This window comes from Bacillus rossius, chromosome 1, assembly GCF_032445375.1.
Source record: "Bacillus rossius redtenbacheri isolate Brsri chromosome 1, Brsri_v3, whole genome shotgun sequence".
NCBI lineage: Eukaryota > Metazoa > Arthropoda > Insecta > Phasmatodea > Bacillidae > Bacillus > Bacillus rossius.
Window position 1 is genome coordinate 285,203,831 of NC_086330.1, and position 16,095 is coordinate 285,219,925.

General features: G+C 39.4%; 1 protein-coding gene across 5 annotated transcripts in view; it reads right to left on the reverse strand.

Annotated features, from left to right (window-relative positions):
• Positions 1-16,095, reverse strand: part of LOC134527681 (uncharacterized) — a 256,176-nt gene that overhangs the window by 54,764 nt on the left and 185,317 nt on the right. The window contains exon 2 of one of the 5 annotated variants that reach the window (XM_063360581.1): positions 9,927-10,078. The exons of 3 other annotated variants lie outside the window; for them this stretch is intronic. In XM_063360581.1, the coding sequence (XP_063216651.1) occupies positions 9,927-10,002 (76 nt within the window). In that variant the 5' untranslated portion in view covers positions 10,003-10,078. Of the gene's footprint in view, positions 1-9,926; positions 10,110-16,095 lie in introns of all 5 variants that reach the window. One more of the 5 variants, XM_063360582.1, reaches the window with a different exon arrangement.

The window sequence follows — 16,095 nt, forward strand, 5'->3', positions numbered from 1 at the left end:
CTGGATGAACAAACTTCCTTCTCCTTGGAGTCTAGCAAAGCCATCCTTCTTTTGCGATCATTAGCGAGCATCCTGCATCCCGCATAAAATAAATAAATAATATTTACCTGCAAGCAACATGTGGCGTCATCTGTTGTTGAAAAGCATAACTACTTACAACCAGTACTTTTGCATGAGGTAATTTAACTCTCGCTGACGAAATATTTTAAAATTCTATTTAAGTAATGGTTTTAATTTAAAACTCTTAGTTTGCATCTGCCATTAGTCGCAGAATATAACATGTACCCTGGTTCGTTGCCTGTAGCTGTATCAAAACGACATCACTGTAGATACTGCATCAAGGTGTATACCTTGAGAAAGAATGCTAAACGACATGAGAGAAGCGAGTGTAATTTGGGTCCTTGTCAAAAACCATTTAATTGCAGCCAGTGTCATAAATCATTTGGTAGAATATATTACTTGGATAGACATTGCAAGAACTGTACAACTAAGATGAATAAAGATAACGAAGATTGTGCTCCAACATCGTGGAAGAGGAACGAAGGCAGAATATTAGACGACAATAATGATTATGAAGAATGTAAAAAGCTAATGCTAAAAATACTGATATAGATCAAGACAATAATTTAAAATTAAAAACAAACGAAGAAAGTAGCAACCTCATTAGAAATTAAAATAGGTATATTTACATCAATATCTAGTCGTCTCCATGAAAATGTGAAAGATTGAGAACCACTTGAAGCTGACAAGACCGAAGACTGTGATGACACATCTGAAGCTGACATGATTGAAGATTGTGGTGACACATCTGAGGCTGACATGAACGATGACTATGCTGACAAATCTAAGGCTGACATGATTGAGTACTGTGCTGAAGCACCTAAAGCGGTCAAGATGGAAGACTGTGATGGCGGCCTGAGACCAAAACGGTGGAAACGTCGTAATAAAAGGAATTATCTTGATCAAGCTTGTGATGCTGACATGATTGAGTACTGTGCTGAAGCACCTAAAGCGGTCAAGATGGAAGACTGTGATGGCGGCCTGAGACCAAAACGGTGGAAACGTCGTAATAAAAGGAATTATCTTGATCAAGCTTGTGATGCTGACATGATTGAGTACTGTGCTGAAGCACCTAAAGCGGTCAAGATCGAAGACAGTGATGGTGGCTGGAGATCAAAACGATGGAAACGACATAATAAAATTAATATCCTAATCAAGTTTGTGATAAATACTGGTTCTATGACGAAAGTGACCTTGTTGTTGGTGTTGAAACAGAAGACACCAGGGATAATAATATTTCTTATAAACATACAAGGAAGATGAACGTAGCAGAAGAGATTGATTATACCTCATGGGAAGATCCTAACATATTGGTTGACAGGGTAAGACTTCTACATGGTTCGCTTTGTGCAGGAAACTATTCGAGCATCAAAGAAATATCCTTCATACTTAAAGAACTGAGGGAAGCTGGCTACATAAAATAATGGTTTCAATTAAATGCATGTGTATAAACTTGAAGAAAAATTAATATTTTTTTTTTCAAAAGGTATTTTATCATTTCTCGAAAGCTCATTTCTAAATAAAACTTATAATTTAAAGGTGTAAAAAAGTCACCAATGACATCCAAAATGTATACTAATAAAGTCATGCATGTAATCATGTCAAGTTCGATAAAAAAAAGTAATTGAAATCAGTTGGAGCATTTGGAGCATATGGAGCATTTGGATCCTTTGAAGCATTTGTAACAGATGGAGCTTTGGAGCATTTGGAGCTGTTGGAGCCTTTGGAGCATTTGGAGCTGTTGGAGCATTTGGAGCCTTTGGAGCATTTGGATAGGTTGGAGATGTTGAAGCATTTGGACCATTTGGAGCATTTGGATCATTTGGAGCTATTAGAGCATTTGGAGTTGTTGTAGCATTTGGAGCATTTGGAGCATTTTGAGCAGTTAGAGCTATTGGAGCTAAGAATTAGTCGTTTCACGTATATGCAGGGCAAAATGTTTATAAGATTGCTGGCTTTCGCAAGTGATCCTGTAGTAGGATATAAATTATGTAATACATATTATGTTTGTAAAGAACTTGCGGTGTTTTATTTCTCGAACCTGATACTTTTCTGGTATTTAAATTAATTTTTTTTTCAGCTTCGTCCATAGATCGAAGCAAGTTTAGATTCAATATGTAAAATAATGTGTGATTTTTTCTGTGAATTTTAGAATTTACCCGAACTAATAAGTCAATAAATACAAATATCTAAAATGGCGGTCGTAATGGTTTAAAGGATGATGGTAATATATGATTTTAAGTCTCTTTTAGGACTTTGATAATAATATTTATTATAATTAATATTTTTTACATAAAATTATTATTTTGCATCATCCAAGGATCGAACCAAGAACATGAGTGAATTTTTTGATGAGTTTTGGAATTTTTTCCCGAATTTCTAGCTAAATAATTACACGATTCCAAGATGGCGCCCCAATTTCAAGATGGCAGGCACTTCAGTAATAATAAATGATTACTGCACTCTAGCGGGTAAAACTTAGACAAGTATGATGGTAATGTACTCTATAAGACGAATACACGCACAAGATGGTTTCCTCCAGCAGACGAAAACAAGATGGTGGCAAAGACCTCTAGCAGGTGGTAGCTGCTGGTAGCATGTACTGAACGCAAAATGGCGGATCCATGATTGTCGTCAAGGTAAAAGTCAAAATTCAAGGACAAGGTCAAATTTCAAGGTCAAGGTAAAAGTTCAATGCCAACAGTTGAGGACAAAGTTATGGTGAACAGAATATTATACTTACATGGTATCAGCACACTCTAGCAGATGAAAAAAGATGGTGGTCTCCAGTGGATGAAAACAAGATGGCGGACATGTCATCAATCCAGCTGACAATATATATACCTTGCTATTGGTGGCGGTAGATCAGTCTGTAGGTGGCTTCTTGGGAGGAAGGATCTGTTGTTTTTTTTCTCTTACCAGTTTCGAACCAAGGACATGAATCGAACTAATTAATCAGTATTCTAATAAGTATTTTTTTTTATTGAATTTTGGAAGTTTTCTCGTATTTCTAGCATTAAAATTATGGATTTTCAAGATGGCGACCGTAACATAAAGTGCAACGGTGTTTTTTAAGATTTTTATATTTTTAATTCGATTGATTAATTTTTTAATGATTTTAAAGTTTTTTCCCGATTTTCTAACATAAAATTCAAGGATATTCAAGATGGTGACCGTAACGATAATTGCAACAGTTACGTCTTAATACATGATGGTGGTTCTGTCTTGAACAGGTGGTGCTATTTTTACTTCAAATCAAAAAAATTACAATTCCGAATATGCATGTTATTTTTATATTTACTTTATTTAATCCTCAGTCTGGTAAATATCTCGATGGCCGTGCGGTTAAAGGCGTATGTTTTCCAACCTAGAGATCAGAGCTGCAATGGTTCGAATCACAGCGCTTCCAATGTATTTTGTAAAAAAAATTAAATTTAATATGTCGATAAGGACCATAATAGCTATGATAGGTAATGTAACATCAACCTTATGTGTTATATCAGAATGAAGCTGGCGCTCTCTATGAACAAACATCAGAAACAAAGTCAATGGTATTCAAGATGGTGGCCTCCAGAAGAACAAAAAAATAAAATAAAGAGCGACGCTGGCGCTCTCTAGGAACTAACAGCAGAAACAAAGTAAACGGTATCCAAGATGGCGGCCTCCAGAATAACAAAAAATAATCAAGATCTAAGATGGTGGCCTCCAGTGGAACAGTAAAATTCGATATGGCGGTCATGACGAAAGTTTCATCATAATGAGTGCTCGATTTAAATATGGCGGAACAAAGATGGCGAAATAAAAAACAGATTTAGGTCGTTGAAACCATAGTCGTCCATTCCTAGATGTCTAAAAATTGTAACGATCGTAAACGCTGAATTTTTTTACATAGAATGTAAAGTATTTCCCCAGTATATAACATTATTTTTTTAAACGTTTTCATTTACTGTAAGTTCTCACATGCTTTGTGGTTTTCAAATAAAATAGTTAGACTCAAAGTTTTTTGTCCTAAAGTCATTTGTCCTAACTTGGTTTTCCATAATGTCGTTTGTCCTAAAATCATTTGTCCTAAAAGTCGTTTATCCTAAAGTCGTTTGTCCTAAAGTCGTTTGCCCTAAAGTCGTTTGTCCTAATGTCGTTTGTCCTAAAGTCGTTTGTCCTAATGTCGTTTGTCCTAAAGTCGTTTATCCTAATGTCGTTTGTCCTAAAGTCGTTTGTCCTAATGTCGTTTGTCCTAAAGTCGTTTGTCCTAAAACTCAGAGTAAGGATTTATCGATACTGGAACCGTCGTTTGTCCTAAAAGTCGTTTGTCCTAAAGTCGTTTGTCCTAAAGTCGTTTGTCCTAATGTCGTTTGTCCTAAAGTCGTTTGTCCTAAAACTCAGAGTAAAAATATTTTGAAGCTGTTCCGTCGTTTGTCCTAAAATTCGTTTGTCCTAAAGTCGTTTGTCCTAAAGTCGTTTGTCCTAACGTCGTTTGTCCTAAAGTCGTTTGTCCTAATTTTTAGGACAAACGAAATTAGGATAAACGCTTTAGGACAAACGATTTTAGGACAAACGACGTGTACCCGACATGAGTCCTTGTGACTACGACCTCTTTCTTAAATTGAAAGAACCCTTCGAGGCATCCGATTTTCTGACATACCGTCTGTGATCCGAGCAGTAGGGCGCTTCGTCGCTGACATCAACAAACAACGCCTTGCCAATGATATCCTACGGCAGCCTGACATCTAGCAAAAGGTACAAGACTGTGCTGATGATTACAGTGAAGGAATGTAACGGAGTCTTTTTTCCGGGTAGTTGCCACTACGTTTTTACAACCCCCATAGCTACGTTTTAAAAAGGGGGGAAATTATCATCGTTTTACCCTGAAGTATATAGGTACTTTTAGTATATATTATTTTAAAGCATTATACGTTAAATTTAGTGTTCCAGTTTCGCATTATAAGTGTTTTTGCAACGTGATAACACATGAATTTGCTCGTTACTGAGGTTAGATGTTTACAAATGACTAGCGAGAACTAAAAGTCTCGCTCGCGTCCCCTCCCCCCCCCCCCCCCCCCCCCCGGTTATTGAGGTTTCTTTATGACATACGGTACAACCCGAAATGGCGTATGTGCATAACAAAAGTTTTAAATCAATCTTTCCCATTCCAAGATTCAAAGAACACCTAACCTAACATAACCGAACCAAACCAAACCTAACATAACCTAACCCTAACCTAACCTAAAAAAAGCCGGAGATGCACGAGCGCGGAGCGAGCGGCCCGTGGGACAGACCTGGGTCGCAGCCAGCGCCAGGTCCATGGCGCGGCGCCAGTGAGAACTTCCCAGCGCGCTTTCCCTCGCGCGAGCAGGTTCGAGCGGCTTTATTGGTGCGGCGAGAAAGTGACTTGGGACCGCGTGGGAGAGCTTCCGAGCCCGTTACGTCGCGGGCCGTACGGCCCTGTCACACTGTCACACTGTCACACTGTCAAACTCCCGCTTCCAACTGCTTCCAATACGTTGTGTCAAAGCTGGAGGGTTATGACGTCACCGAAACCGTCCCTAGCACAGCAATGTTCGTTTGACAAGTTGGACGACTTGAGTTTCCATCAAATATTTTGCATAAAGCACGGGCTATAAAATGTGTGGAATGTTAATGCAATCAGCCAATCAAACTCGTGCCTATCGGAAACGGAAATACGTAGCCTACATCCGTTTCCGTATCACAACGAATATTTAAAATGGCGAAGAGCACACTGGCGTTTTAAGAGTTTATAAAATAGAAATAAATAAAATAATGTACTGTCGTATGCTTAAAAATGTTATGCGTTCAAAGTAAATGTTTTTATAACTTTAAAAAAATTACTGAACATTTATTTTATTAAGTAACTAATATCATTTTTAAGTTAAATTTATACATTTAAAAAAATTTAAATGCATAATAGCATAGCAAATTTAAAAATTCCATCATCACGGTGAAGTATTATTATTATTTTAATTTCAATATGAGCTTAAATTTTAAAAGATTGAGATAGCTCAGATCAAAAATAAACTTTGATACGGTGGCATGATTTAAAATATAGATATTTAAGGTTATCTGTCCAAATTGATTTGATGGAGAAAATTGGAAGCTATTTTCCGTCCAACACTACCTTCCAACTCTATCATCAAATATAGTTGGAGACAAATACTTGACAGTGTGTCAGGACCGTAAGTCGTACGACCCATCGAGGTCGGTGCCTCTACAGCTGGCTCCTGACCGGAACAACTGCCAGTAACTTCCTGTAGCTGAAGGACCTGTGGCTTCAACCCGGGTTGTGACGACAACCATGTTCGCTTGTAAAGTTCGACGACTCTACTACCCATCACATCAAATGTTTTGTACACAGGACTGATTCTAAAATATGGTTCAATTTTGACAAAATCAGCCATTCCGAAAAATGTTCGACGAAAACATAAATGGCGGACAATCCCATCACAACGAATCTTCAAAATGGCGATGGACACGTAGGAGATTCGAGAGGTTACGAATGCCATGTTTATGAAGGTAAAATAAATAAATAAATAAAAGTTAATATGAATGTCGAACGTAAAGTAATTTATCTATAAAGAACAACTGGTAAGTTTCTAACTTTTAACGATTTCAGAAGATCATTTTATTATGCAACAAGTATTGATGTGATTTAAAATTAGATGTTTAAGAGTTATGATATGGATAAAAATAATAAGTTCAAATTTTTTCATCTAGCTCTATGCATTATTTTAATTTGATAAGATCGAAATTAAAAACTTTGAACTAACTCAGTTTTAAAAATTTTCAGTTGTGAGACAGGATTTAAAACATGTTTGAGGTATTTGACCATCTTTATTCGATGGAGAAAATTAAAAGCCATTATAATATTGCATCCAATATAATTCCTCAAACTTCTTCGCCAAAAATTGTTGGAGGCGAAAAATTTGACAATGTGTGTGGTTCTTAAGGGCGTATTACAGATTAAATTTTACTTTTAATTACACTTTTGTTTTATAAAATTTAATGCATTGGAAGTCATGAGTGGACACTGTATTTATCAAAAACGTTTCGTGTCAAGATAGTTCTAAATAAAATAACGTATGGTTTTTTTACTCATTTATATTTAATTGAGTAATTGGAGAAATAACATGACGTGGCTGTTTTCTGGCGAATCATGGTACATAAGCCCAGAAGTCTAGTGCGGAAGAGCACTCCCTTGCCGACCGCAGCAAATTATAAACAAATAATGCATAACATTAACAAAGTGTTGAAACCTACTATTCACAGAACCCGAGTTAGGCGGCCAAATAACCACGTGCATGCAATACGGTTTCTTTCTTCTTCTGCAAAAGTAAATGGCAGGTTGGTTGTGGATTTTTTTTCCTAACCTAACCAAAGCTAAGTGATTGGTAGGAGGGGTCCGGGTCAGGGAGGGGCCTAAGCCTGCGCGGCTAGTCGTGCTGGGATAAGCCGTGAGTGGACAGGTTCGGTCGCATCCACCGCGTGTCTTGTGCGGGGATTGGCCAGCCATGGCAGCGATTGAAGCTACGACTACCTCCCCTATCTTATATCTAGATTAAAACTACGTTGAGGCATACTATTGTTCGAAAGGAGTAGAAAAGAAGGAATTAATTATAATCATCATGTCGAGAAATTATAAGAAAGAAGAAAATCCCTTAGCCCACACACGCGGGGTGCAAGAGGCACGCACTAACAGCAGGAGAATGCAGGAGACAGGATGGTGGGGATGAAGAGTTGCTGTGGACAGGAAAGCGGAAGCCTACAACTCACGTAGTTTCGGTTCCCTACCACGTTCGTGCAACTTCGGATTACTCTCAAAAATTGAAATTAAAAAAATCGAAGGGTAAGGTTAGGTTAGGTCAGTCACAACATGCTTGTTTTCATTGGAAACTTCTGATTTAGCGGCTGAAGTGGCGTTAATACCAAAACGCAAAACTTCGGGAATCTTCGGAAATTCTTGCAGGGAACCGAAACTATGTGAGTTGTAGGCTTCCCGCAAGAAAGAGTCCACCACGCGGGAGTTGGGCACTTGGCCGCTAGATTCGCTTTTGTAACCAGGGACGCTGGCGCCCCTGGCGGCGGGAGGCTGCACTCGCCGCCCACCCGGCCTCCGGCAGCGCCTGGAAACTGAGGAAAGAAGCAGCAAGCAAGCAACTTACAAACTACACTTGATTAATATACTTAACACTATAAAGTACGCCCTGCATTTTTTGTTCTTACTGCTAAAGTTGGGTTTACGATTGAAAACTAAGAATTAGTCGTGTCTTTAAGATATGACTCAATGCATAAAATGGTGGTGGGTTTACAACTGTCGTGTAAAAGTCGTGACAAGTCAGGTTCGGATCAGCTGTTAAATTAAGAAATAACAGCAAAGTTAAAATTTCATATTTTTCGTGAAGCGTCAATTTGAGCACAGTAGAACGTATTGTTGGCGAGAAAATGTTTACTTTGGGAAAGCAAGTCATAATATCGTACGAAAAGAGTATAAAATAAGGAATTAATTATAGTCATCATATCAAGAAATATGATACTTAGAAGAAATTTGCACTAAATTTCATTTAAATAGCTCTGGCTGATCATTCTCTTAGTTTTTTTTAACTAAGAATTGTTTATTTTCCTGTGTTTCAGGTTAAGACAACGTTTCTAAACTACAACTGAAACGCAGGACTAAAAATTGTTTCAATAACGTTTTCAAATATTCGTTTATAACTACGCACGAAGCAAAACTGCAACGCAACCATCGCTCAACTTTCAATGTCTTGCGTTACGGACTGAAGTTGAAGTTGAGTGTTCAGAAAACTGTAAAAAAACGCAAAGGGAATGAACATGAATTTGTTTTAATTATATAAATGACTTTTCACCTGATAATAATTTCAAAAAGAAAATGAAATTAACACTTTGAAATCAAATTATTGATAATTTCGTAGGTATGTTTTTATGATAGCAATTAACAAAAGAAGGCCTGGGAAGAAATTCGTTTTATACTGTTTTAAATTTTCAAGTTGTAAGGTTGATAACGTATTGCGTTGTGGCAACATTACGTTCCTTGCGCAGTTCACAAACCCGGCCTACTTTTTGCTAGTAAATGAGTCTACATAAATGAACTAAAATTATGAATACGTATATTTTTTTTTAATGAACGACCAGTTTATGTTGGCTCGGAATACATTATATTAGCATTTATAAATTAAAGTTAAATATTTGTAATTCCGATGTGCGTACGCATTCTACGTTACGAGCTTACATGATGAAATCGTCGCTACATGTCTGGTATTTCAAAAAGGTACATAACTAATGCCTAGAGACCGGAAAAATTCGTGGATTTCTTTCGCGATAGGCTAGAATCCAAAAACGTTTGCCTTTTTACCGCATCAGTGATTGGGCAACAGTTTATCTGAATGACACTCGGCCAATGAAAAACCTTTAAGAAAATAAGTATCGAATCACTAGCGTCCCAGTTAACAGGTATCACGAGTCAGTAGCCAATGAGCAGATGTCATTTTCCCGCATTCATAGAGGATCATGGAGTCTATCCTACAGGTCATTGAAATCGCGAATTTTTCCGGTCTCTAAATGCCTCATTTCATAAAAATGTTACATACAAATACGAAAATACCGTTTATATAACACGGCTGCATTCTCGCCCGTTCTCGTTGACTGGAAATAACGACCACTATTTCAATCATATACATAAATTCGCGTTGTTACTTAACCGTGTGCTCACCAGCTTAGACCCGACAAGTAAAGTTTATAGTTGTTTGGTTGTCAATCGTAAAGCCACCTTCAGTTGCACGAGCGAGCGGCGGACCTAGGTTGTGTTCGTGCATGTTCGGGCGTGCCACTCGGGTTACCTCGTGTCGCCGGCGGGGTCGAGGTTCCGGAGCCGCCGCCAGGGCTGCCGCGGCGCTGCAGTCGTATCAGTCTCATGGTCCGTCCCTCGCGCGACAGACTAGCTCACTCGCATGGCAGGCTCGTCGGTGTTTGTACGCCCGCTTCACTGGCGCTGGGAATCCGAGCGACGCGCACCATGAGCTCTACCGCCGCCGCCCACATTAACTCCCGTTTACTCATTTACTAGCTGAAGTACCCGGCGCTGCCCGGGCTGAACACATCATATATGGAACATTACTGCCGAGTTTCAAGTCTGGGGGACATGCACAATCTCGGTGCATCGAGGCTACGCATCAGCAAAACCGGGACGCCAATATGAGTATGCATCTTCATTTTGTGGGAAGGCAGGTAACCCCTAGGCAAGACGTGACGGACGCACCAAACGATAGCGCGTTACTCATTCAAGGCAACGCCATCTATTCATTAAGTTCTAAACTGAACTGCTATAAGCGCCTTTAGTTCGCTAGCAGCCGCAAGCTTCACTAAGAGGGTGGGTTTCGCCAAGGAGAATGATAGGATAGGAAGTTGACAGATCATACTATATGACCGTGTGGCGAACATAGAGAAATAAAATAAACTCAATGTTTGTGTGTCTATGACCTATCTCCTATGGTTTTCTATTATAAAACCGAATTTACCCCTTTTTCACTCCCTTTAGGGATGAAATATAATTATATGTAGTCTTATGTCACTTTCCGGGTCATAAACTATCTACATGAAAAAAATTCATGTCGATCCGTTGTTCCGTTGCTGCGAGAAATAAGTACAAACAGACGAACACACTTTCGCATTTATAATATTAGTAGAGATAATTTTTTAATGCAAGGCTTAGTCTCACATGTCTAGTTGATTTATTTTTGTCATAACTTTTATTGAAGGGATATTTCTAAAATTTCATCTTGCCACAAATATTTTCATCAGGTATATTATATAAAGTAGCGCAAGTGATGATAATTACGAAGGCTTAAGCTAGAGTCACAATGCCAAGACCAACACGACACGACACGAAAAAAATCCGATTTGGCGTTGTACATCTTTCCAGCACGACAGAGTTACCACTGTAGGGTCACAATACCACGACAAAATTAACACACCAAACTCAAATATGGCTGTCGGCAAATCATTTCAAACCAAATGCGTCCGTAAAATGCAGTATATATTGCGCCATAATCAGTGTAGGCTCTACAGGCTTTTGTTCATTTCCTACTGATAGCTGAAGAGCGTAATAATATACCATTTAGTCGTCTATTTCATAAAGAGAGATTAAGTATATTTTAGATACAAGGAATCAAGTTACAGATATGTAGATAAAGGACGGAAAATTATTACACTGTTAGTGTAACCAGTACAACTGTTTACAGTTATATATTATTATTTTTATTATGATTGTAATATTAATTGTATATTCCATGAGCGAATATTATGTATTTAATTGTTTTGATTGTAAAGAGGACAACCAAGGCATAACACATATGACACATCTTATTACCATAGACGACACACTTTCAACTTCAGGGTCTTCTAAGAATTATTCCTTGGAAACTTTATTCATTTGGTCTTAGTTCGATTCTTTTACACTCCAACATCCACGTTTTTATTTCACTATGCAGCTTATTCTGTTTGCTGATATCGATAGCTCCTTGGTTGCTAGGGACTGCCAGTAAATATATATAAGGAGGAAGAAGGGAGACGCCATCGCCATCTTGCGGAAAGAAGACGTTTCTCGGGCTGGGGCGAACCAAAGCCTTGGTTGCCGCCCGAGAAATAGAAGATTTCGCGTCATCCGCGATCGTGTCCTGCTTAGAATTCTCCTCTCTACGAGTTGATAGAATTGTATCTGGATTAAATAAATCCTAGATAGGGAGTATCGGCGACTTCGAGTGCCAACTTCCGCGTCGGTCCCGTTTTCGTCTCGTAGTGGTTCCAGACATCTGAGGGCAGCGCCAGCTGAGATTCGACCACGAAGATTGGTGAGACCAATCCAGAATTAAACCAGACTTTCCAGGACGAGAGGGATGTCGAGTCTTCAGCTGATACCCGGCGACCTCAGCCCTTCTGTAGTTCGCTAATTACAGAATTACAGCATCCAGAGTTCCAGTGTAGCAGCAGACCACCTGGAGGTCCTGTGAAGAGAGCCTCAAGCCTCCGACAAAGTATAGCTAGACCCGGCAGGATATTCAACGTGTTCTAGTGACGTCATTTGCATCTAATTTCGGACACCTAGATTTGACACCTTGGTTGTTCTCAATTAATCTCTTTTTAAACGTAACTTCACACCAATATTTAAGAACCATTAAAATCATATGTTTTTCAATTATTATTATTTCATTTATATGCAAATTTCCACTATTCACGTAACACCACTAAATTTTCTTTTTATAATTATTCTCCATACAGTAACCCAGGGCAGTGACGTGCTAGCTGGACTATCAGTCTGGGCAGACCATCCAGCAGTAGCGGTCCTGGTATTTGCTGCAACGAGGGTAGGCGCCAAGAACCCCATGAGAACACATCAATACAATAGCAAGGAAGTTTATTACAGTGGCTTCCACAAGCTAGGAGTAGCAGCATAAACAGAGATTTGTTTCAGTGGCACCCATTGTCGTGGGGCCTGTAGTAGCAAGCATATTGTTTCATTAGCTATGCTAAAAATGAAAAATAAACGTAATAAACCGTTTAAGTAACACTAAAAATATGAATGTGTCCCAAACGTAAAACGAAATTACGATTTTCAACATAAAGATTTACCAAGTATGTAAATATTTCTGAAGTTTAGTTCTGTGAGGTTTCCGTTTTGCTTTCCATCGTGCGGTACTACAAGCAGGGGCGTAGCTACAAGCAGGGGCGTAGCCAGGGGGGGGGGGGGTTTAGGTGTTCAACCCCCCCCCCCCCCCTTTAGCACCAAATCTTTAATTAATTTCTTATTCATCACTCAAACAAATTTCATATTAAAATTAATAAAATTTTTACTATTACAATATTTAAATTTAAGTACCGAAAACTGCTAAAATAGCACTATTTTACACCTTAAAATCCAAATTTTCCCGGGGGAGGACCCCCGGACCCCCCGCTTTAATACGGGGGGGGGGAGGCCGGCGAATGCTTCTTAACACCCCCCATACACAAATCCTGGCTACGCCACTGACTACAAGTAAAAATTAAAAATATAATATAATTCTTGCGGACTGTCGGGGCGGGTATATTGCCGTGTTTATGTCACAGCGACCTTTCATTTCATTGGCTGCTGAGCGAGTCGTGTACGTTGTTGCTTTATGACTCCACGTTTACGCAACCTTTTATATCCACTATATTACACAAAGTGAATACATGATGAAAATAGCTGTGAACAGAACAAGAAATGCAAGGGAGGTATCGAGTTGAAAAGTAATGACGAAAAAATTAAAAATCAACACGGCGAGGACCATCCCACCCGACAACCAGCACGCTGGAGTCGCAACAACGTGCAGGGCGCGGTGCAATGGACCAACAACAGTCGACATATCCGTGACGTCACCGCGACATAAGAGGCGGACGGGAAAGAATTCCTGGTTAGAATTTTTTTTTCTATTTCCATCGAGTCGCAGATGTAAGATATATTTTTAGAACGTTCTATTTTTTTTTTCGGGTTTATTTACAAAATTTATTTGTTAAAATCTCTGAACTGTGTTCAACTGAACCTGCAAGCGTTTATGATTGTCTTATATTTATAGTGTGTGCAATAGCAAAACATTATGTATTTAATAGTTAATTTTATTTCGCCGCAGAGGCTCCAGGGCCCCGCGCCTGCTTTTTTCTTTATTTTTTAACTAAATTTCCCGTCGAGTTCCCATGAAAAATTAAAACACTAAAGACAAAAAGGAAGAATTAAATATGTACTTTACAGCATTTTCCAGTATCCTTTCAATTTCTATCAAGTTTCCATGATTTTGTATTAAAAATCTTTCAAAGATTTTATTGCCAGACATAATAACGCTATTTCGACCGAATTTTACTGATGGACTTATAAAACTAGCCCGAGTATAATTTATTTAGCAAAACCACCGTCGCAATTCAAGATCAAGTTTCGCTTTAATAAACGTGTTTTAAAGAATTATTATAATTGCAAGTTTGTGGTGGAAGGGCCGCGAAACCCGCAGGAGGACCCCGCAGACGTGAATGGCCCAGGTCCGTCGCGCGGGTCACAGATGCCGTGACGACCCCAGCTCGAGCACGCGGTCAGGCATGTTGTTACTCACAGCGCGCTTCACTGTCCGCCAGCCAGCGCAAGGCCACCGCAGCCGTGTGAATGTCGAGCTGTGCCGCCTGGCTGTGCCTTCCACGCGCCCTCGGAGCAGTCACTCAGCAGGCCTCGCTCCTGCACGACTCTCGTGACAGATGCACTGGCATTCATTAATCTTCATATTGGCAACGTGTGATGTTTTCCTGTCAATAAGCTAGCAGCAGGTTTGCTGTGCCGGATACAGAATGTGTGTGTATGTATATATACATAGGGAAGGGAAAGTGAGATTTGGGGGGAAAAAAATATTACTCTGTACACGCATTCAAAAAAAAAATCTTACCCTGCTACTGACACAACACGCTGACATATGGGTCTACAGAATTAGCCGTATGTGACGTTGCTTCTCACCAAGTTGAAATAACAGGCGTTGCAACAGCCCACCTTGCATCACCCAAAATAATATAGATACTGCCTTCAATGATATTTTGCAAATATTTTTCCAGCTTCTGGAAGAGGGGTAGGGGGAAAGTATACCTACCCCTTATCCATCTCCTGCACCCGCCACTGGATATAAGCCTGTGCGAAATTTAGAGGAATTTGTAATGTTCAAATCAGTTAATACAAGTCGGGGAACTAAGATGTGTGGAGTTATTTCGGGACAGGATGGAAAACAGAAACCAGAAACCAGGATGAACGGGGTGGGATTCCAAACCGAGTCCTATGTTTAACCGCTGCGTCGCCCTCGCTCGGGCATAAATAAACGCCCCTTACCGCCACAAAAATGTTACTTTTCTTAAATAAATAAAACTGGAGGGGTGGGGTGGGGGGGGGGGGGGAGTTTTAATAACTGGCAAGCTCGAATTTATTTGAGTGAATGAAAGTCATTTGATTACACACAAGACGCTATGCACGAGATAAACTGATGATGAACTATGTAGCAGTTAAATTGAATTTTAATAATTACATTTGGATTTTAAACCAAATGAGATAAAAGTAGCGTTTTTTTTATCAACATTTCTGTCCTTCAACTGTTTATCTTGACTGACAGCTAGCAATTAAACACGACGACACGCGAGTAGCGAGGAAAGTAGATCAGTCTCAACTTTGTTCGTAAGATCTCAAGTGAAAGCGCCAGTGGTAATTAAGAGATGATTAGATCGAGCAAGTGCCTAGGCAGCGAATGAATTCCACATTCTTGGCCGCAACCACGGAGTTCATGTAAAGGAATACAAGCTTTCCCACCTTGTTGAATTCAACCTTGGGAAATCAGAAACAGTCAACCTCCAGGTCCCAGCCACGGAGCTCACACACGGTCGCAGCTCGGGCCTTGCACGCAGCAGCGGCGGCTCTGACTCACGCCCCGCTCCGCGCTCTGGCAAATTCCCTTCATCCGCTTCCTCCAGAGGGTGACGTCACCGCCGCCACTGCGATACCGCGCGCTGACGACGCATGGCGACCAGCTGGTGTGTTGCCAACTTACAGGAGTGAAACCTCGCTAAGACAAGATATTTACTTTTTGTGAAAGACCGTATGTTTGGTAGATCTTTTCTAAATAAATAACTTAAGACTCTAGTGTCACATAAGTCTACTTTGTTATCTAATTATCTTGTCATTAGTTATAATTAAGGGATGTTCCTATATGTTGATTGCATTTGTTTCTTGGGTCAAAAAACTTTGAGAAATATTTATTTACTGAACGTTATTTGCGAGCTTGTGAAAGGTAACGTAAGTGACCATAGTTATGAACATTTGCGTTACATATTACCGCTTTTCGATAATATATACTAAAAATCTGTTCAAAAAATCCGAGACGAAACATAAAATGCAAGAGAGCTATCGGAATAAATGACAAAAAAAAATTAAATGAAATGAACTCGGTGTGTGAGACTGACCACTGACTATAACTTAAC